This window comes from Vicugna pacos, chromosome 19, assembly GCF_048564905.1.
Source record: "Vicugna pacos chromosome 19, VicPac4, whole genome shotgun sequence".
Taxonomy (NCBI): Eukaryota; Metazoa; Chordata; class Mammalia; order Artiodactyla; family Camelidae; genus Vicugna; species Vicugna pacos.
In genome coordinates, this window is record NC_133005.1 from 41,455,477 (window position 1) to 41,478,385 (window position 22,909).

A 22,909-nucleotide genomic window follows, 5' to 3' on the forward strand; every position below is an offset into this window, starting at 1 on the left:
GCCAGCGAATTCTGCTTTTCAGGCTGGCCTCCAGGTTTTTGGCTTTCTGCCGTCTTTATGGTGTTTGTGAATGTTAAGCCTCAGGGAATCGTATAATGTGCTGCACAGGCAGCCTTCAACTTTTACAGGTAAGAAAAAATCTAATAGAAAAATTGAACAGTAGACCCTCCATGTTAGCAAGAAGGTTCTATTCCCAGAAAGTTAGAGAAATTATCTCAAGATCCCTATTAACCTCAAGATCACTTTTGAGATACAGTTGTGGCAATACATTTCGGACATTTTTTACATGTGATTTAATTTTGTTCTTTGTGAGTGAGTGTGGTAGGGGTCTGACTCGGGCCGAGAGCAGTGGTTCTGATGCTGACGGGCTGCTGCTTTATCTTGGCCTCCTCGGTCTCTGCCAGGCTGCCGGCCTCTCAGCCTCCCCCGACACGCCACTACAACCCCAACTCTCCTGCTGCTTCATTCCACCGGGCCTGTGAGTTCCTTTATGATTTTAGTTATCTCGCTCTTACTGGAAGGATTCGTTGAGGTCGTTTCCTCTGTTAGGGTGCCGGAGCCCTCGGAGGGCGGGCGGGTTTGAATCTGCACTTCTCTGCACACGGTACGGTGAGGCCGTGAGGGCTTGGACCCTGGAGCCAGGCTGCCTTCCTAGTGGTTGCGTGGTCCTGCCAGTCCTGTCATCACCTGCAATCTCCTCACCTCTCACCTGTGAAAAGCGTCAGGTGTTTTTCTAGGTGCCTCATCCTCACAGCGAGTCTCTTAAGTTGACAGTCTTATTAGGCCCCTTGTCATAGTAACATGACTGGTCTGTGAACTGATGTTGAAATGAAGTGGAGGAAGGCTTGTGTTTCGAGTAACCTGAAAAGATTCAAGCTCCTTTTAATTTTTTATTTTATTTAATTAAAAACAAATTTTAATAAGGTTTGCGCTTTCTTGCAAGCAAGTTGCTATAAGACAGAGTGGTGAGTCCGAGCTTTCTGAACAGCCCGCCGGAACGAGGCGCACTGGCCGGGTCCTGGGCGCCGTGTCCGCTGTGAACACGTGGACGCAGTGCCCAGCTGTCTGGGGCCCTTGCGTTCTTCCCTGATGGCCTTAACCCTTTCACTGTGTGCTTTCCCTGGAATCAAGTGTCAAAGGGGAAGAAGCATTTGTTTAAACAGAGATTTTACTATTTTGTGGGTAGTTCAAGTTTGACTTGTGGAATCTGCTTTCAGAGCCTCTTTTCCTTCTATTTAGTTTTGTGCTTTTAGGGGGCTGTTTTCATTGACTATTAAGTGGATTTGATTTCATGTCTGTGTTTGGGAAGCTTCAGTTTACTGAAGGTTTATACTCTGCGCCTTTGAATTACACATTTCTTTCTTTAATGTTCTCTCCTGTGGTTCTTGCTTTTCCTTTATTTTAGTTGTTTTAAGTTGCACATTTCCAGTCTTGTATGATGCTCTGAGCTAGTTTAGAGAGAGGGAATGTATATAAAGACCTCAGCAACACAACAGAAATTCATAGACTTTTTACAGACCTGAATCTGTGAGAAAGAATTAAAACCATCCATGTCTTTGACCTGTGCCGTTCAGCATGGTAACCACCAAGCACATGTGACTATTTAAATTTCAGTTAATTAAAATTTTAAAAATTAAGATTCACAGAATGAGTTCACTCTAACCACGTTTGAAATACTCAAAGCTCCCCCATGGTTGTGGCTGGTGTTGGACACCCCAGATGTAGAACATTTCCGTCATCACAGAAACCTAGGACAGCCTTTGTAAGAAATTGTGTCTCAACTCCAGATTAATTTCATTTTACCCAAAAGAAGTAGGCTCTTTCATGCTTTTCTAGGATTTCCAGAACAAAGTTACGTTGTTCCCAGCCAAAGAGGACTGTTAGAAATAGGCATGTTTTCATTTTCAGTGGGAGTTTGTTCTTTATTAAAATCTCATACACAGTTGTATCTCTAAGACAAAATATGTTCTTATTCTAACGTGAGCCTGGATCTAAGTGCTTGGGGGTTTTTGATTTTCAGTCCCTGTTTAGTGAGGCATTTGGCCCTCCAGGTCGCCTGTCCACTCGGTCCACTCACCCAGCAGTACTGCGAGTCATTTTTTCTCTCATGATTTCTTTTTCATGCTTTTTCGATAGTATGTTTCTAGATTCATTTAGGACTAACATATGTTAAGGAATTGTTTTCCCGTTCTTTTTTGGTTGGATGTTCTCTGATTTCAAGTCAAGGACACAGAATGATACCAGTAAGAAAGCAAACGCTTTATAACTTCTACCTCAGTGGTTCAATTTCACATTAAAATGACTCTGCCTTTGGAAATGCCAGTGTGGTTCCACAGGGACCTCTGCCTGCCCTAGAGCCTTAAGTCTGTGCCACCTCTCCAAGCACGTGACCACAAGAGGTTCTGTGGAGTCAAATCGGTTGGCAAACAAAGAAGGCGACTGAATGATCCACGGCAGGTCTCCTGGTCCGTACACGCAGGTGTCCTGGGCGTAGTGGCCTGCAGAAATGACACAGAGCCCCAGCTTAGTCACCTTCGTATCCTTGTCAGTTTACAGCCACGCAGAAGAGCGATGCCCTTCTTCCAAAGTCATCTGTAAGGCCACTCTGTTTCATGAAAGCCCAAATTAAGCATGCTTTGCTTTGATAGGGGCTTTATGTTGAATTCTGAATCTGTGATGGAAGTTTACATTCTTTCGATTAGTGATCTCTGAAATGTTTAATGGCTACTTTGGATGAATACTGTGGAATACTAGCCGGTCATGAGCACAAGGGAGATGTTACAGCAGTCTTGTTCCTGACAAAAATCTAAATTCTGATAGCTTCTATTTTAAGTTCCTTAAACTTTCAAGTATTTTCCTTGGTTGTGGGTAGCTCATAAGAGTTACGATGGTTTTAATAAGTCATTGTTTCAGCCTTTTATTGGTTTTGCAGAGCAAGTGTTTGATATCAATAGAAGTAATTCAAGTTGGAATTCTGGTTCTGGATTCCTTCAGGAGGAACTCAGTCCTGCATTCTATGTGCCTGACCCTGTGCTTGGCCCTTCCTGCTCTCTCTTAATCCTCCCGCCCACCCTGTGAGGTGGTTTCTGTCATCACCTGCAGTTTGCAGAGAAGGGAGCTCTCGGCTTGTGTGTGAGGGACAGTTCTGTTCATTTGGGGACCTCACTCTTTTTTCCACTCGGCTCTCTCCTCTCACCAACCCAGTAATCCTACTCCCAAAAACCCAGCTGAAGGAGCTATTATGAAGAAGGAATGGAGCTGCATGCACAAAAACGCCCAGTGTTGTTCATAAGTCTGTTGTGTGTTCACTTTGTGAAAATTTGTAAACTCAAATACCATCTGTGCACTTTTCTGCCTGAATATTATAATTAAGTGAAAGTTTTTTTTAAATTGACACCTACTGGTTGGATCATCACTAATTCCACGTTGCTTTCACATGGTCATCGGTCTTCTTCCCCAATTACCGAGACAGCAGCTGTAGTTTTTCTGGAATTTGAAGGCTTTTTGTGGTTTGGGTTTTGTTTTTACCTTTACAGCCATCGTGAACATTTCCCTCCTCGTTTCTCCATTTAATGGCTCGAACATTTCCCTCCCAGCCAGCATTTGGGGTGGCGCCCGGAGCATCTAAGGGAGAAAACATGCAAGCATTCAGTGAGAAGATGGAAGGAAAGTCCTGTTTGCCACAAAACCACAAAACAATGGCTAGTTTTAGTATTTTCCTTTCTCAGAGAGCCCCTAGCGAAGGGTCCAGTGCTTGTGGGTGCCCAGCAGTAGCTGAGAAGGGAATGAGGAAGAACTTTTCAAAGGTCTGGGCTCAGAATCTTCAAAGGGCTATATTTGAGGAGATGCAGAATGCTGGGACTCCTTTCAGAGAGGGAACAAAAGCCAGCTTGGTTTGGGAACGTGAGGCGCTCTCGGCAAATCTCAGGTCCCTAAAAGCAGACCTCCTCCCCCGCCCTGCGTACTCGCCAAGTCGTCTCACAAAGTGTCAAGCTATTACTAAGCCAGAGTGAAACAGCTGGACTAGAAAGAACTTCAGTTAGGGGCACCCATCGCCCGTCGCTGCCTCTGGCCTGAACACACGCCCTGTTGCCGGATCGTTCTTACCTTTCAGTCTGTTCAGAGTCACCCAGTAATGTCGCTCTGGGCCCTGGATGTCTTTGGACCACCGAAGCATGTCTTTTGCGCGGGTGTCAGTCAGTACAAACTCTACAAACTTCCTCGTTAGTACATAGTAAGCGCTTCCAAAATAAATTGTTAAGTTATGGGGTGGTTCAACTCTGAATCTTTCATTTGGAGATACGAAGATATTTCCTTCAGGGGTGAATTCGGGATGACTCTGACTTGTCTTGGATTCACTGTTTGGTGGCTGGACTACTCCAGGAGTGATATTTTTATCATTCCATTTGCTTCTGATGTAGCGTATGATTTCTTTGTTAGTTTTGATTGGAAAGTCCTGTCCACAGAGATTAATGACATAGTTCCATTGCAATCTGGGATGGACTAGGTCTTTCATACAGTTAATATCCGCCTGTAGTCTTCTAAAGCCAGTGCGAGCCACTTTCTCTCTCTTTGATGAAATAAAAATATTTTCAAAACAATTAACCAGGGATTGCACAGCAGTCTTATACTTCTTTGGGGCCTTTTCGTCAACATGAATACAGTAAACATTTTGAGGCACATAAATAGCCCTGAGAAGCTGCACAAACATAGCCAGCTCCTTGTGAATAGTTATCACATATGCCAGAGAGAAGGTGCCCTCTTCTGCGGACAGGGGTCTGGTTATGAAATGCAGCTCCTGGGAGAGCCTGGAGCAATTTCCAGGTCTGTGTAGGTGAGCAAGTATTTTAGGTCCATGAGGAGTTTTACAAAATGTTGCAATTTGAGGGGCCGCCTCTTTCCCTTCAAACAAAGCCGAACACAGTTCATCTGGGTAAAAGCCGCATTCCACTACTGCTGGGGAGGTGGGTTCCTCCTCTGGTTCCTCAGGAGCTGGATTCCTCAAGTAAAGAAAAATGAAGATGCAGATGGCTGTGCACACGAGGAGTCCAGGCTTTGTGGCTCGCAGCTGGCTCATGTTTTAAGCTCCAGGCGCTTTCTTATTACCGTGGTTTGAAATGTTTTCCTTGAAGCTTACTAAAAGAACAACACACAGAACTTAGGGTGTTGTAACTCTGTTCCCCCACCCCAGCTTTATTGAAGTACACATATTTAAAGTGTATAATTTGATCAGTTATTACATATGTGTGCACTCTTGAAACCGTCACCACAGTCACGATAACAAGCATCTCTCTCACCCCCGGAAGTTTCCTCAGGCCCTGTACTCTCCTCCTTCCACCTTGTCTCCAGACCACCCCTGCCGACAGGTTAGCCGGCATATTCTGTACTTCATGTAAACAGTCATACTTACGTACTGTTTTGCTTGAAATTTTTTCACTTAGGATTATGATCTTGAGATCTCATCCACATCATTGCATATATCACCATTTTCCCCTTTTTATTGCTGAGCAGTATTCCAGCAAATGGACATGACACAATCTGTCTGTACACCTGCTGACCGACACTGAAGTTTCCAGCTCTAGGGTATTACAAGATGCTGTAAACACTGGTGCACAGGTCTTTGTACGGACTATGTTTTTGTGTCTTGGTAAATACCTAAGAGTGAAATGGCTGCTTACGTACAGGTTGTGTTTAACTTCTTAGGGAACTGCCAGGTGGTTTTCCAAGGTAGTTGTACCATTTTACATTACATCCCAGCATCGCATGGGAGTTCCATGTACTCTGCATCCTCACCAGCACACTGGCTGTGGTCAATTTAAAGAATTTTATCCATTCTAGTAGGTGTGTAGTGGAATTCATTGTGGTTTTTTCGCATTTCCCTGATGACTAATAATGTTGAGTGTATTTTTATGTGTGAATACCCTTATCAGGGCTGATAAAAATCTCAGATATTTATGTTGGACATGGATACTGCCCTGTTCTGCATTATTCAGAGTTTATTTTTTGCCATTATTCTGTATCATGGTATGAGAATAAATCTTTCCAATAAAGGAAACAGTAAATCACGTAATTCAACTTGTTGAAATGAGTTTATGAATTGTTTTTAGAGAAGGCCTCAGTGATTCTAAAGAAGATATCTTTATCTAATAAAATTATTTGAAGAAAATTGATAATAATTTCGTTGCCTCTCAGGCTCTACAGAGACGGCATGAATAGCGGTAGCAGTGGCCAGAAGTGACCAAAGGGGTTTTAATTAATCAGTTATTATTGGTGTGCAAAGGTCATCCTTCAGGATTTAGGGAGGAAGGTTGATCAGGTGAAGTGTCTGTATTGTTAGTAATTGTTTTTACTTGTTTATGAATCTTGTCTCTAGGTTTACATAAAAAGTCGTATCATTGCCTGTTCCTACTTCCTGTTTTTTGTTTGTTTGTTTGTTTGTTTGTTTTTAGGACAGGTAATTAGGTTTGTTTATTTTTTAATGGAGGTACTGAGGATTGAACCCAGGACCTTGTACATGTTAACTGTGTATGTTCTACCACTGAGCTATACCCTCCCCATTACTTCTGTTTTTAAAAAGCCCGTTTACTTTTGACCAGTGTTTTATCTCAGATTTGACGTTAGTCTCTTGCCTTTTGGATAAAACATGGACAAGGCAGCATTTTAAGTTATCCTTGTGCTTTCAAACTGTGAACCAGTAAAAACTATAAATGCTGATTGTGGATTGTGGATTTTAAAAATGTATTCGTTTTCATTGTATGGTTTCTTTTTACCCATTATGCTTCAAAAATAAGAAGCGGCCACTGCCCAAATATGATAGATTTTACTCTGGTTCAGTAAATGTTGATTGCCCCAAACATAAAATGTTACAGCATAACTTTACAGACATGATTATAAATTATATAATATTTTTATAAGCACAAAATCATCATTACAATTAACATTTCATATCTGGTCTCTGAAATAAACACAACTTATATCATGAAAGTAGAAATTCAGTAGGAAGGAAATTACTTCTTAAAATGTAAGTAGCTTTTAACTACTTCTCTTATAATAAGAATTTTGGTTAAAGGTAAACCGTGTACCATAGTTTGTTAAATTTTCTCCTGTGTTTAGCTTAACATGGGAGTTGGGGTTCGGAGGTTCTTTGGTTTGTTGTCTTGGTGTCGTTTTTGAGCTTATGGTCAAAATAAAACATCCTGGTCTCATCACAGAAATACTAGCCCCACTTCACTGACAAACTGCACCCCATGTAAACTTACCTCTATGGCAGAGCCCAGGGGATTGGGTATTTTCAGTACTTTATAATAATTAAATGAAGGTACGTCCCATGTGTAAGTCCACTGTCCTTGAGGGCAATACGAGGGCTGAGTTTTCTCCCTCCCGTGCATAGAGACAGGCACCTCTTGTCTTGGTGCAGTGTTCACAGTGACCCAGTTAAATCTTCTGGCTCAGGTTCACTTTGAAATTTATAAATAGGTGCGTGTTAGATGCCACATTGTGGGAACCTGGGTCACCAGCTTTACTGTCATTGTTTCAACACAAGCTTTTTGAGGTGGTGAGGGCAGCCTTGTAATGAAGCCTTTGGAAACTCCACTGCTGTTGAATTTAAATCATCTGTGCTGTTACTTTAACCCACATCTGGTGGAGAGTGTGAACACTCCTACGGGAATCAACTCCTTAGAGAGGGCCTGGCAGTTTTCCTGTTTAAATAGAGCGTCCGCAGCTTTGCAGGCGTTCCCCAGCCCATGCCCTTGGCGTCTGTTGTTGTTTTGTTTCTGTAATGTGAAGTCAACTTTTGTAGTTAATAATGAAAGTGCAGTTGTTAAACATGTGACTTTCTAGCACTAAATTAACTTCCGAGAAATGTAAGCGGCATTTTCCAAGCAGGGGAACGTGCAGCCCGTAAAAGAAAGTACAGTCTGGCTGATGTTTGAACCGTATTTTTCTCTGTGAAAGTTGTATTTAAAATATTTATGTATTGTAAAGGCTTTAGAAAAAGAGGCAGTTATCCTTGTGTGTCATGGAGCAGATGCAGAAGTTCTTTTTCAGACCAGACCCATTTTTTACCATTCCAGTATTTTTCCCTCACGTACTACTGAATCACAAATGATTTCTAAAATTACTCCTTTCTGTGAGTGTGAGAACATTTTAAGGCTTTTTTCACGTACTGTCGTTTCTTAAATTCTCTTTCCTGGGCTTTATGTACATATTGTGATAGTCTTTTACTTCTTCATACCTGCAGCCTTTAATGAGTAGCATCATTAAACTGTATATAGTGCACAGTAGAATTAAATAGCTTCCAAACAGTAATGTTTTGAAGATTATATTTTCTGTCGACTGAAGGCGTATAACATCCAAGAGATTTTGTAGAATGTCTTTCAGTAGAAATAATTACCAAAATTATGGTTAAGGCCGGTGTTGTTTTTTTTTTTCCTTTTTACAGTGCTGGAAATCACAAATGATTTCCAATTATAGTTCTCAGAATGGCATTACTTTACATTTTATGTTTTTGTCCAAGGAATTGTTTCCAGATACATTGCTATCCTAATTATTAGAGCCAGTGAGTATGTTTTCCTTCCTTCTTTATCCTTCTACAGGCCCCCTCCCCCCTCTCCCCCAACAAGCCTTAACAGCCAAAAACAAAAGCCAGCAACATGGGTTTGATTCATGTATTGCCACTAGGGCCTTTAAGGGCAGGCATTTTCAATCTGTTTGATGGGATTTGATTTGTTATAAAAAGACTTTCCAGGGGTTTGACAGCATCCCATTTAATTAATTCTTTTTGCTAAATCTTTTATACTTTTTTTAAAGATAATTCCTGTGAGTAAATAGATAATGAATGAGCATCTTTAAAGATGAACTTACAACATTTTGCCATATGGTCCGGAATATTACTGTTTTATAGCATTAGCTTAACCAGATTAAAGAATTTATTCTCCTTTTTCTGGACTGCAGATGGGTGTGTGATAGTACCTGCCTCACAGGGGCCCCGGGACAGAGCTGTGGGAGTGGATGGGTGAGCGTTTCCTGCTGAGCCTGGCCAGGGCACTTGTGACCCTCAGACCATGAATGTTTGTTCTGTCTCTATTTACTGTGTATTTTTCCTAAAAAAAAAAGTTACTATAGCTGCAACAATGAAGATTTTGAGTTTGTTGTTTTTGTTAGCTCTGGGCTCAGAACGATGTCCAAAGCACCCTGCAAGTTAACAGTGTTTTCTTGAACTATTTGAGCTTTATCATATTAGGCTAATTTTGAATTTACTGTCCAGCTGTCTAGTAAAATAGATGCCTTAATCACAACATGCTTACTCCTAAAATGCATATTATATTTCTTTAACCACTTTGATGTGGAGGGGAAAACCACATTTTAAGATATCTTCTCAAAACAATCACAACAAAAATGACGTTTTTATTATGGGCACAAATTGAGAACTGAGGGTTTAGACATGGCCTTGAGGCTGGCTTACTTATTATTTCCCATGTGAAGAATGAATAAATGGCAGCATTTAAACTTTAAAACTCAAATTGGCCTCATCCTTGAAAACATTCCACTCTAATTTTCTTTGGCTTAAATGAAAAACGAGGACTGTTTTTGAGAGGAAAAGGTGCCTGCTACTTCTGCATTTTAAAAATACTACTGATATTCCAATGTTTCTATTTCAAAACCATGGAAGAGGCAAAGAAAAACACATTTGATTTTAATAGCAATACCTGCTCATCCTGCGCCATTCACCGTCTCTGCATAGTTAGTGAAACACTTACCGAAAGAAGCTCGTCATACCCCGAGGGTGGGAGCCCTGGGGTGTCCGTGCCCAGCCTGGTTTTTCTCTTCCCTCAGTTGCATCTTCTGCTGTGGCTCCGGCTTAAATCACACAAACAGAGTTGCTTGGCAGGTTCTGTTACTCTTTCATCCCTGGAGGACTTTATTCTTGTTGATTCTGACCTGTAGGTTGAAAAATAGAAACTTTTGCCTCTCTGAGTATATCATCAGGGCTGGATCAGTGAGACAAAATGAGGCGACGGCAGAAAACATGCAGCCCAGATGAAGGGCATCGCAGGGTCATCTTGAATTCCGAAGGCTGGGAGAGATCGTGGCAGTCGTAGGTCCAGTTCTTTAAATCCTTTTAAAGACAGGAGGCCAAATTTAGTCATCGGACCCTTTTTCATTAAAGGGATAAATAAAAATCATTTAAAAATCTCATTTCCTTCCTAAATAGCATTCGGAACAGTCCGAGTGTTTCAGCGTGGCTCTCCAGAGGACCTCATTTCAAGGATGCAGGTCAGCCTGTTCCCTGCCTCTGTCCCTCCCTCTGCCAAGGGTGAGTTTGCAGCAAGTGGCAGAGGTGGAGTCTCTGCTCCACCGTTAGTGGACTCCCCACTTTCGTTATTCTCCATTGATGGATACTTTTACTCTTAACAGCCTCCTTTTTCTGGGTCAGAAGGACCTCTCGCTTGCCGGTCCTCTCTTTAGATTTGCCCCAGACGCATGTATTAAGAATAATGAAACCAAGAGACGTGAATCACACACCACAGAGACTCTGAGACACCTGAGCTCAGTATTTAGTCAGATGAGTACAGCTTTTCTTCACCTGCTGTGGGCGACTCAAGGCACCTGTTGCTCTTCTGTGGAACAGATGTTGCCGTGGCCCTAAGAAGGCTTCTTACTTGGGCAGATAAAACCTAGTCTGTCTAAACTTAAGGGACTGCAGCACTGTGTGACTGTGTGTTTTTTATATTAAGACAGATCCATGCAGCCTTTCAATGGAGAGACCCTGTACATGTTTGTCTGGAGGTGTTTGGATTCCATGAGTTGAGGGGGTAATTTGATCTAGCAGGAGTCGGGAAAGGAAAGGTCCTTTTATGTCTAGAAAGACCACCCTGACAACTTGTGAAGTGTTGCTGCAGCTCTGCCCCTGTGGACCCCAAGTGCTTGTTTTAAATCATACTGTGTGTGCCTGAGCTGGACCAGCGGGTCCGTTCACAGAGGCCTGTTCCTGGGGGATGAGGACTGGTGGTGGATTTCACCCATTAGCTCACTTCTCAACCTGGAGAAGAGCTGTGGGAGAGACAGCTGAGGAAGTGATGGGGAAGAGGCAGGTTTACACTCCCATGGCTCCCAGGAAAGTGCAGAATCAAACCAAACCTGCTGGAGGAGCTGGGGTAATAAATGGACAAAGGTTAACAGGCTTAATGTAGCAACTGCTTAATACAGGTTGATTGAACTAAAATTTTAAAGAATGAAAATCCTAATAAATAAAATGGACACAGAGCATAAACCTGTAAGTTACAGAAGAACCAATATGGGTGTGGTGGGTGTTTTTTTTAATGTTTCTTCATCAAAGCCAAAAAGGAGATATCTTCTCCTGCCTTTCAGATTAACGTTTAACTTTTTTTATGTCCTTCAAATTGCGTGGTGTGATGGACATTCTCACATGTTGTAGGGAGTGTCAAGTTCGGGAGACCTTTTAGGGGAGCTATTTGGCTTTAAAATTTCACTCCCTTTCATCCTGGTTTGAAATACTTCTTTAGGCTATGTTCTCATTCTTTCATTCATTCATCCCTGCCACATGGAGCCTACAGTGTGACAGAGAAGCTCTGTTTTAAAAGTCAACACACACAAGCGGGCACACACCCACTTTCACAAGCCGTGAACGCAGGAGGCAGACAGCGCTCTGTGACAAAGAACAAGCAAGTCTCAGAAGAGGGATTTTCCAGTCAGATGCATGTGATCAGTTGCTCATCACAATTATTATTTGTAAGAACAAAGATTGAGAAACCACTATTCCATTTGTTTGTGATATAAATACACAAATATAATAGCATATGACTCTTAATTCTACCGCTGTCCCCTCAGCACTTTCCTACTGGCCTTTACTTTTTCAAGAAAAAAAATTTTTTAATCAACGTCCAGAGATCACATGAATATACAATTTCTAGTCAGCTTTTTCTTTAACATGTGATAAGCATTGATTCTCTATATTGTCAAAAACCCTAAAATAACTATGTGCTCTTCCTTTTTAGGACTATGTTATGATGTATTTAGTCATCCCCCCCATTTTTTGGAAATCTAAGGTACAAGTGATCAAAGGAAGCGAAATGGAAAATAAAACATGATTTCAACTTCGCAGTAACAGTACACCTAGAAAAATGCATTCGCAGGAAAATATCGGTGTTTTTTACTTTGTGTACATGTTACTTTTATAAGCAAAGAGAGAGGGTCAGCCCCGGTGGGCCAGCTGTGCCTCTGCAGCAGCCCTGCGTTCCCTTTCTAAAGTGACCCTCCGCCCTTCAGTCCTTGGAGAAGAGGCCCCGTGTGCAGCTGGCTTTGGCCAGAAACCTGCTTCCTGCCCCAGTGTCACTTGTCTCCAAGGATGGGCCACTCCACCCAGGTTCCTGGTGTCCAACAGACGCCTGCCAGGGTCAGGCACCCAGAACAGAGGACGGCCTGCAGCCAGTCTCCAGGGGCTGCCTGCTCAGGTCCAGGCAGTTGAGGCCTGGAAGCGGCGGGTTTGGTGTTAGTGGATCTTTTGAATTTTGGCGACAAAGAACAAGATATCTCAAGATTTAATGTGAGAGGTTCCCCACTTTTTATTGGTAGTGGCTGATTCAACTTTTAAAAACACAGCTCTTGGTGACTTACACCACAGCTGTAGGTAGAATAGCGTCCACAGTCAGAGGTAGACCAAACTGGCCTGTGTGGGGAGAGGGGCTGCTGACCCGGCAGGATGAGGGGCAGCCAGCAATGTGGGAAGAAGACGCAGGAAGCCCGCGGGGGAGGAGCGGGAGCGAGGCCATCGGGCAGTGGGAGCAGACGCAGCTCCTTCTCCCTCTTGGCCGCGGGCTCAGGAGGGTTGTTTACGCCAGAGCCCCAGCCCCAAGCCCCACTGGGCCTATCTCCACCTGAGTCTGTGCCTACGGATTCTTTTTCATTCCCTCTCCAAGGAGGACACCCCCTGGGGAAGGCTCTACCCAAATCTCCCACATCCCGGAGCTTCCCCGGGGCCCTCCCTGCAGTGACGCTGGAAAGCAAGCTCCTGTTCCTCAGAGGCAGCCCCAGCTACGTGTCCTCTTTCATCCTTCCTAGAACTGACTCCTCTCTGGGGCTCCAGCCTCCGGACTCTGGGGTCAGAGGAAGGTCATTTCAGTGGTGAAGGCTTACCCAACTCACCCTTGACAAGGAGCCAACTTTGACCGGAAGCGGTGGGTTCTGGACACAGAACCACAGCACGCAACCCAGCTAAGTCCACAGCAGACGCTGACTGACGTCTTTATGTGTTGGGAGGTGCTGGGAAAGCTTTTAAGAAAAAGAGCACTTGCATGTCTTGTCTTGTGTTGAGGATGTTTTCTGTCAAAGATCCCAGGCACAGTGGGTCTCTTACTGTTACTGCTCTGGACACAGGAGACAAGGAGGCCTCGCTGGTCTCAGCATGCAGTTGTGCCCACAGCCCAGATTTGCCCCAGTGATCCACAAGGGATATGTAGCCATCAGATGGTAAGGGCCAAAGTCCCAGGTGGAGTCGAGAGGAATCCAATGAGACTCCCTTATGTTTTCTCCCGTCCACCAGGGGGCGCACTTCTCCCAGCAAGGGAGATGCAGCAGCGTGTACTGTCATCTGTCAGTATGGGGGGTGGTCAGGATTGGTCCAGGACTCTCTCGGATCCGGGGATCCGTGGTGTAGCATTGGCATATAACCTACACACATCTTCCCGTACACTTTAAATCTTTAGGTTACTCAGAATACCCAATGTAATGTAAAAGCTGGGTATTGTAAATACAATGTAAATGTCAGGTAAATAGTTGCCATTGCTGGTCAATGTTAATAGTTGCTGGTTTATGTAAAGGGTTGCTGCACACCAGTGAGTGGCAGCTATTTACATAGTATTCAAGTTTTGCTTTTTGGAACTTTCTGGAATTTTTCTCCCAAATATTTTTTATCTGAAATTGGTTGAATCCATGGGTGAGGAACTTGCAGATACGCAGGGTATGTCATGTTTCTGCCTGAGGGAGGCTAGTCAGGGACATGGTGCTGAGAGCTGCATCCTGGAGAGCCACCCGCGGGGACACAGGCGACTGTACCATAGGAAAGCGTGAAGCTGCAGCAGTCGCCGGTGCTGGTGGAGCCGGTGCCCCGCCCTGTGCTGTACCCCTGCGGTGTGACCTTCGGTCTTGCCTCAGCCCGACCACGACCACGTTGGGAGTTCAGTTCATTCCCCATTTAACAGACGCGGTAACTGAGGCCAAGGTCCAGGCAGTGAGGCTCTGGAGAGCAAGAGGGAAACAAACCCAGAGCGGATGTGGCCCGAATCCTGTCCTCAGCAGCGCCTGGTCCCCAGTGGGAGTGACCCAGGCCGCTGCAGCCCAGGGAAGAGCTGAAACGCAGGCCTCGCCTCCAGAAAGGTCCTTCCCCTCCCCCGCTGGGATGTAGCCCAGTTACTCTAGTTGGCCACCCACCTAAACTCCAGAACAGTGGTTCTCGCAGCCTAGGTCCCCACAGCCAGCATCCGCAGGACCTGAGAAAACATTAGAAATGGAAATCATGGGTCCCAGCCTAGAACTCCTGGATCAGAAGCTGGCGGTGGGTCCCAGAGACCCCCGGGGAGACTCTGATGTCAGGTCAGGCTCACAGACCTCTCTCTGCATCTAAAATGTGACATCGTGGCTTCTTTGCTTTCAGCCTTTGCTCAGCTGGGTATGGCATCTCCCAGGCTCTGGTTAAGTCAGTCATCTTGAGATGAGCCAGCAGTAGGTGCTCAACAAGAATTACTAATAATTCCTTAAACATTTCCTAACCGCCCACTCTGTGCCTGGGTCTTTGCACAGGACCCCTGCTCCCGCGTGCGCCTAGAGGTCATGTCCAGTGGGGACACCTGTAAGCAGAGAAGCCCAACAGAGAAAATGGGAGGAACCCTTCAGAATCCAAGTTCCCAGACATCAGCTGGGGCCAGACTTGCAGGCAGGCCTGCCATGCTAACCTCATATGGAAACTTGCCCAAGCAGAGCTCGGGCTCAGAAGCTGTCCAGGATGCAGGCGAGAACACAGGAGCTCGAGGACCTGTGGTTGGGCCAAGAGTGAGGGTCTGAGGGTGGCAGCTTTCCGTGGGATGATGGAATCTTTCTTCTCTCTTTTTTCCTCTCCAGTGCGGGGCTGCCTTCCAGGAGGATGACGTCATCGTGCTCAATGGCACCAAGGAGGACGTGGAAGTGCTGAAGGGAAGGATGGAGGAGAGAAGGCTTCGAGCAAAGCTGGGAAAGGTACCAGGGTCCTGGTGTCTGTCCCTTACCGCCCCGAAGTAAAGTCTTCAGGTCCTGCCCCCCCGCCCCTCCGCCCTGGAGTGATAGCGAACCACACGACTGCGTCACTGATGGCTGCTTCGGGGTGTGCAGTGATTGAGGCGGTTTTTATGACCTGGAAGGGCCTGGGCTCTAGAAGCATTCCAGTCTCAGCCCGGCTGCACCTCACTGTGCTGGGCGCGCACTTCTGCTCTTCTACTCTTCTTCTCTTCTGCCCTTCTGCGCTCAGCTTCCTTGTCAGGGAGGAGGGGCTGGTGCAGGGGACGCCTGCTGTTAGGATGGCAGAAAAGTTCATGCCCATAAGTCACGGCCCAGAGCGCAGCCCGAGGGCAGGCGGCCACCAGGACTGCTGATTCTGTGTTGACAACGTGTAAGCCAGAGGAGGAGTGAAGTCACCATCCCCCTAGCGCGTCTGAGGAGCCTGTGCTGACCGGGTTTGCAACACCACACACACACCCCTGTTCCCAGAGTGAGGAGCCAGGTAGCCTTACACACACACACACACACACACACACACACACTCCCAGAGTGAGGAGCCAAGCAGCCTTCCCGCTGGTGGGAGCCACCTCCCTGGCCTTCCTGAGCCCCCCGTGGGCTCCTGGAAGGGAGGCCAGCGAGACGCCCTGGTGCAGGCAGCCAGCTCTGGATGGGTGTGCGGGTGTGAAGGCTCTGTTTTACGTTCCAGGTTCAGAATCACGTTCCACAAGCAGTGGAGTCAGCGCTTAATGATCTGATGTAACAAGCAGGCTCAAAAGGGTTTATTGGCAAAGAAATCATTCAGTGTGCCATCGATTCTGGATCCAACAGGAATTTTCATTGTTATTCTTGAGTTTATTGATGATAGCTGTGATCTTCTTTCATTCTTAAAAACAAAAAAATGTTAGGTTCAGGGTAAATGTGGGAGAAACTTCATGTAATCAGAACTAAGACAAAAGAGTGCTTAAAGTATTAGAAAATTAGTTTCAGTGTCCTGAGGACGTAAAATTGTGAAAACAAATAGCCTGACTGTTTTTATGCTACTGGTGTACATTTACCAATGATGTAGTAATTAAAGATTTTTCAGGTTTTTTAAAATCATAATAGAGGAAAGGGCTGGATCATACCACCCTAGAATAAGAAATAATTCACGGCCATAAGACTTTAAAAAGCTGATGCTTGAGAGTGTCAGATCATACTGTTATTATGTATGGGGTTCAGAATTCTCAGAAGGAGCCAAACCATTTGCATTTCCTCCTTTTAGCATTGTGCCTAGGTAGAAAATGAAGAATGCGTGTGAATGGTTCCATAGTATAAGGAATTGTGCCCAGACTTTGTGATCAAATGCTAGTAGACATATTCTCTGAAGCAGTTTTATACAAGGTCATTACAGCATTCATGAGAAATAGTTAAAGAGCCACTCTGTCGTTTTAAAGGGGGAAATTCACGTTTAAAAGCAAACTTATGTGTGTTCATCTAAGCCGGTTTTCTAAGTTACTGCAGTCTCAGTATCGTACAAGCGGAGAAAAGTTTGAGATGTTTCTGACAAAGGACAGTGTCCAAAAGGGTCTGCTTGTTCTTCGTTGCTCCTGCTGATCAAGTCTAGTTTTTAAAAAGCACGAAAGGGGAAAACTGTATTTTAAAGGAGGCTCCTGGAGACTGGTGTGTCCTTAACCCTCTTCAGTGAGTTCGCCCCTCAGTCCCAGGCTTCCTGCCGAGTTTGCAAAGCCCAGTGGAACCAACATTTCCCTCTCTGCGAAATCCTCGCTGGAGCTTCTGGGAACGCCTCGTGGATACTGCTGCCAGGAGACCAAAATGCTGCCCAAATATACCCGCAGCTGGAAACGGGACATGGCGTTTCCTCTCTGACTCCCTGCTGCACTCACATGAGCCCAGCTGTGAACGGATGGCTCGCAGATCAGCAGCGTTCTCGTTGTTTTGAAAGATGAGGTCGTGCCCTCATGGATTTGAGTGTGTGTCTTCCGTGTGTGGAATGAGCAGTACTTGCTGTGTGTTTTGTACAAGCGTTACAGATCATTTTGCATGTGCGTATCACAAGTTCAAGGCCACTGCCTGAGCACAGTCTTGGGTGTTTTCTAGCGATCGGAGCCTCCTGAAGTCATTAGGCTGTGTGTCTTTAGCACCACCTTTTGCATACTTAGGGAGATGGCGTGTTTAAGTAAACTGAGTGAGCGTAGGCCTATGTATTCTTGTGACTGAAGTAGCTCTAACATGGCTGTGTGGTTTTAGAATGGGTTAGTTTTATTTCTTAAATTGTTGCTGACCAGTGTAACAATCACGAGTGACAGAATTCTAACGGGTAATCCAGAGTCGAGGAGAACTGGCTAACGTGTTCCTTAGCACAGGCCTCAAGTCCTTATAGTTAAATAAACAAATGTAGGAGCAGTTTGAGGATTCTGAAGACGTCTTCCTGGAGTGAGTGAGAGTCAGCACACGTGGGCCCTGGCTGGACTTCGTGTTACCCTCCACTCAGCTGCTCTTTTGCGTGCGGTAGTCACTGTTTACCCTGGCCGTTACCACTGAAATCTGTCATCTTCGTTTACATTTTTTGAGACTGTGGTTTCTGGAATGTAAGTATACAGCTGAGCAGATCTCTGCAGATGGATGTTGTATGAGGCAGGAGTGCACAACCGGAGACACGCGGGAAGGACGGGGTTTAGGACTGATGAGTTTCAGAGTCTCCTTCAGGCCGAGCCCCTGGCCTGAGTGAACTGGATCGGCCTCTTGTTGGGCTCCCGGGACGGCAGGAGCCACACTGACGCCGAAATCCGTGAATCCAAGCACATCTGCACCCTCCTCTTTGTTTTCACAGAAAGCAAAGAAACCAAAGGCAGCGGAGTCTGTCTCAAAATCAGATGTCAGTGAAGGTAAGACGCTGAAAGAGTTCTTTGTTTTAGTAAAATAAGGCCATAGGCCTGCTTCCTAAATGAGTTCCTGGTTTTGTTTTGCTTAGCTTATTCTGTTCCTTTTACAGAAACCCCAGGACCATCAAAAATTAAGACTGGGAAGCCCGAAGAAACCAGCCTTGATTCTAGAGAGAAGAAAACCAACTCGGCTCCCAAAAGTGCAGGTGGGTCCTGCGGAGACGACAGTGGGTGACGCAGAGGCTGGAAATGCAGGCGGTTAGGGCACCGTTTTATTGGAGTGAATTCGGAAACTCAAGCTCATCCTAATTGTGCCTCTAAACAGTCGTGTGAGCGCGTTTCAGGGCTAACTGAGAAACAGCTGATACGCCGCAGAGCAGAAGCCCTGTGGGGAGGGGGGCCGGGGTCACGGGTGCTAACTGTCCAGTTTCCCTGTGGCGTCTGCACTTGGTGCCAGACTGACAAGGCATGCAGAGACCTGGACTCAGACGTCCTGCAGACGCTGATCAGTGGACTGAGGCTCGGGGCGTTGGGCAGGGCCGTCCCCCTTCCCTCTGAGGCTGGGGTTCTGTGCGCACCACATGTGGCATCAGAGCCAGCCATCCCTCCACCTGCCTCTTGACCAAGTATCAGAGAGCCATTTGGCGGTTAGTCCAGAATTTAGTCCATTTCTCCCCGAACTTACTACCTTTAACAAAGAAAATGAATTTATTTCACAAAGAAGAAAAACATGGATTCATTAGGTAAAGGAAAGTGCAATCTTACGCTGTAAACGTCCTCCACAGTGTTGTGGGTCCCAGTACCCCCTCCACGTAGTACTGCTTGGCCTGGGGTGGGTCACACAGCCTCCTGGCGTCTCTGTTTCCACCCCTGTAAGCAGGCTGAGACCACCCCCTACCCCCAGGGAGATCGGTCTGATGTAATCATTCGTGGAGCTGGGACCAGTGCCAAGAACAGAGCAAGCAGTGATTTAGTGTGATTTTAAATGATAGATTTAAGTGTAGTAGCTTCATTTCTTTTTAGGGAGGGGTGGACGATTGAGGTCACATACTTCAGCATTCATCCCCAGAAAGGAGGAGGGAAATTCCTGGGATTAACAGACCTTTTTCTTCCCTTTGGAGAAAGTGAGGTTTGAATGACCTGTGGGCCCAACCTTAAAGTTTTTGGCTTTTCATTTTTTTTCTAGCAGCAAATGGGAGCTCTTCTGGAAAAGCCGGGAAGCCTCCGTGTGGAGCGACAAAGAGGTCCATCGCCGACAGTGAGGAGTCGGAAGCTTACAAGTCCCTTTTCACGACTCACAGCTCCGCCAAGCGCTCCAAGGAGGAGTCAGCCCACTGGGTCACCCACACGTCCTACTGCTTCTGAAGCCCGCGCCACGCCCCCACGAGGGAGGGGCTGTGGCCCTGGGCTGTGCTCTGTGCGCTCTGCTCCAGCTGCATCTGCACGAGGTCAACCCCCCAAACCTCTGCCGCTGCGGTCAGTCCTGCCTGTGAGGCAGGTGGGGGCCCGCGGTGGCCGTGCCAGCCCCACCCCGTCCCCCTCTCCCTCGGGACCGCGCTCCCTTCCCCCTGCAGGTGCACTTGGACCTTCCCGTGGCCCCGAAAGCGTGTTGGCCGCACTATTTATGCTTAAAATAATTAAAGACTCCAGATTGCTCATGGTGTGTGGTCGGCTCATTTTGACTAAAATTCTCATGGTTTTGCTGCCAATGGGTAATTAATTAAATAAGCCAAGTGAAACTGAACTGAGAAAGGATGGGTTTCAGGTACACTCTGCCTGCAGGGCCGCGGGAGGGAACGTCTGTGCCAGAGAGGGGTCACCGCCTGGGTCGAGTACTTGGTGCCCTTCCCGTGTCATCTGGGTGACAGAGGAGATTGACTGGGGCACCTGATGATTTGGTACAAAAATAAAGCAAGTCTGAAGTCTGCCTTTTCTCTCATCTATCTGTGTTTTTCTTCTTTCTTCCACTAATGTTTTGGCAAAAAAAAAGAGAAAATTGTAGCCATCACATTGTTAGCGACAGGAGTAATCCTGTGACGTCAAGTCAGTTTAACGTCCTCGCAGCAGGAGATAGGATTGTCCATAAAACTGGTGTGTTTTATCCATAAAGTGTGTTGAAATCAATAATTAACAAAACTCTCTATGAGACAGTGAATTAAGGACCAGGAACATCCGAGTCTCAGGACTGTCTTCTGGAGACACTTGTATTACTGAGATGATCGGCTGGTTCTTTATATCAGAACCCGGGGCTCTGGTGTCCCTTAAAAAGCAGAAACAGGAGCTGAGGGAGGAAGGACGGGGGATGGGGGCAGGCGGGGAGGGGGCCAGAGAGTCCGCCCTGCCTGCTCTGAGGGTGTATTGACATGAATATAGAAGCATTTTAATCAGAATTCCATTAACAGTGCATTTTTGTTGTGGACTTGTCCAGAACAAACCAGAATCATCTGTTTTCTTTCCCTAATCAATTTGCTGTACAGCTCAGTTAAACCATTTTCTAGTTGTTGCTTTTCTTCCTCTTTTTTTGTTGTATTATTTTTGTAACAATTAGTGCCTTTTTAACCTGGTTAACATTGTTTTTTACCACCCTGAGTTTTCTACTTTAATTTTATGAAGAAAACTTGATACATCAGGCCTTTTAGTCGAATGTTACTGATTACACCCTCAGCCATCATGAGGTGATTATTGTTATTTTAAGGCCATTATTTGTACCAACTTCAGTTTTCTCCATTTTAGCGTTAATCAGTTTTATCTTGCATTATTATTATTTTTTTGCATTGGTTAGTTTGACTTTGTCCAGTTTTTTCTTGTGACCCAGCCACAGTGTCCAGCATCTCCACAGCCCTGCCTGTCCTCAAGGTCACATCCACGCTATGCACCCTCCCTCCCGCTCTCCTGTGCCTCTTCCAGCCGGTGCCCCACCCGGTTACCACCTGCCTCTGGCTTCTCCCTCCCTGAGCCTTTCCCCACTGAGGGAACCCTCCAGCCTAGGAGAGAAAGCCTTGCTTTGGAGAGTGCTTCCAGCCTCTCATATTTAGTGGGACATCGTGACCTCTGAGGCATGAGGGGCAGCGCTTACCCCGCTCAAGGGGGGACAGTGTCTGCTCTGCGACTCCCCGCGAGGGCTGGAGAGCAAGGCGAGAAGGGCTCCTAGCAGTGCCTGATGCTCCACGGAGGACCTGAGCCCTGGGGTCTTCCTCTCACAGGCCTCACAGCCACCAAGGAGGCTGAGGTGGCCGTCCTGCCTCACGGGGGTGACAGCCGAGGCTCAGAGCAGTAGGTGAGATGCTCACGTGCCGGCAGCTCACGTGTCCAGTCGGGACTCCGGGTGGACTCCCGTGAATACCTGCCAGGTGGATAAAGCCCAGAAGCGGTGGGAGGCGTCCCCGCAGGACACCGAGGCCAGGGTTGCAGGAGCGCGGCCGGCCCTCCCTCCTCCGGGCCACCAGGATCCCCGCCCGCTCTGCCAGCAGCGACGGAGCTGGCAGATCTCCATGTGCTGGCCATCATGTCCTTTATCCCCAAGAAACGGAAGTCTCCCCAAAATGGACTGAGAAGATGGTCACTCAACTCACAGACCTATTACTACTTTTTGACCCAGAGAGAATTTCAGGTTGAAGATCTTCCTAGACTTACCTGGTTTTCTGCTGGTCCTCTTCTGTTGAGAAGTGCTTTAGACTTGAACACAATGCAAGCCAAGAAGACGCGCCTCCTGTTGTTAAACACACCCCAGCATTTCCACGTAAGGGAAACCGGGTGGGACAAAGCTCTCTGAGCGCCAGATTGTTTGGGGTCACTTATGTAAATCAAGGGAGTCTTTTGGCCCCTGAGTGCATCACACTGTCCCCACCGAACTCTAGAGCACTATTTGGAGGAGTTGACTTAATGCAGGGTCCATACAGACATGAGGCACCTCAGATTACCCTGCAGTGGTTGCCCAGGGCAACAGGACCGACTTCCACAGGAGCCATGTGAGGCTGATCAGGGGAGACTGGGGACAGAGTGTGATTTCAAGGAGGAGACCCTGAAGGGCTCAAGATACAACCCCCCACCCTCTTCAGGCATCTGGGAGGGCCCAGTCCCCATGGGCTTCCCCCTTTCCTGCGCGCTCTCTCCCTGACTCATTTGTTAAGATCAAACTTGAATAGAACTACAAGTTTAATATGAAAAAAAAAAAAGATACACCCCCAGCCCCTTCCCCAGTGGGCAACTCTTAATAGTAACCCCTCAGGATGAGTGCATTGGTTTAACTATCTATATTCTTCCTTCTAAAAATTTTTTATTGTGATATAATCGACATTGTATAAGTTTCAGTTGGTGTATATTGTGAAATGATCACCATTTACATGTGACAAGTCTGGTTATAATAGCAGTACCCATTTCCTAGTCAACCCCTTGGTCTTGCCCCTCCTTAGCCCTGCCCAGATGGTCTCAGCAGGGAGCCCCCGCCCCGAAGCTGTGGGAGTGTCTGTACCTGGTCTCCACTCTCAGTCCTCCCCTTCTGGTTTTAAATCGTCTTACAGAACTTCTCTGTTGCTCAGCATGGTTCGAGGGGACCCTTCATTATATTCAGAACATTTTATCCTAGGGAATCAGGGTCAATCAGATGACCCAGCGGAACAACTACATACCCGTGTTCCGTTAATTGGGACTTTTTTGTTTCATGTCATTTTTAGAAAGTGATGGTTTCAAAGGCGTTGGCCAGTGAGCCCTGGCTTTATTCCTGGCATCTGCCTCAGTTGTCAGACAGTCTGTGTCCC

The 22,909-nt window shown here is 46.2% G+C and overlaps 2 protein-coding genes across 3 annotated transcripts in view; one reads left to right on the plus strand and one right to left on the minus strand.

Moving 5' to 3' along the window:
* RTF2 (replication termination factor 2) overlaps positions 1–19,810 on the plus strand; it is a 33,514-nt gene extending 13,704 nt beyond the window's left edge. The window contains exons 6-9 of one of the 2 annotated variants that reach the window (XM_006213983.4): positions 15,139–15,252; positions 18,101–18,155; positions 18,263–18,358; positions 19,339–19,810. In XM_006213983.4, the coding sequence (XP_006214045.1) occupies positions 15,139–15,252; positions 18,101–18,155; positions 18,263–18,358; positions 19,339–19,517 (444 nt within the window). In that variant the 3' untranslated portion in view covers positions 19,518–19,810. The remainder of the gene's footprint in view (positions 1–15,138; positions 15,253–18,100; positions 18,156–18,262; positions 18,359–19,338) is intronic. The other variant, XM_015247760.3, reaches the window with a different exon arrangement.
* On the minus strand, positions 1,592–21,925 carry LOC102545499 (beta-1,3-galactosyl-O-glycosyl-glycoprotein beta-1,6-N-acetylglucosaminyltransferase 7). Its single transcript, XM_006213982.3, has 5 exons — positions 21,786–21,925; positions 9,762–9,942; positions 4,108–5,136; positions 3,529–3,624; positions 1,592–2,498 (listed from the first exon to the last, which is right to left on the minus strand). The coding sequence occupies exons 3-5, from the start codon at positions 5,075–5,077 to the stop codon at positions 2,275–2,277; spliced, it is 1,290 nt and encodes a 429-aa protein (XP_006214044.2). The 5' UTR covers positions 5,078–5,136; positions 9,762–9,942; positions 21,786–21,925; the 3' UTR covers positions 1,592–2,274.
* Positions 21,926–22,909: the final 984 nt, after the last annotated feature.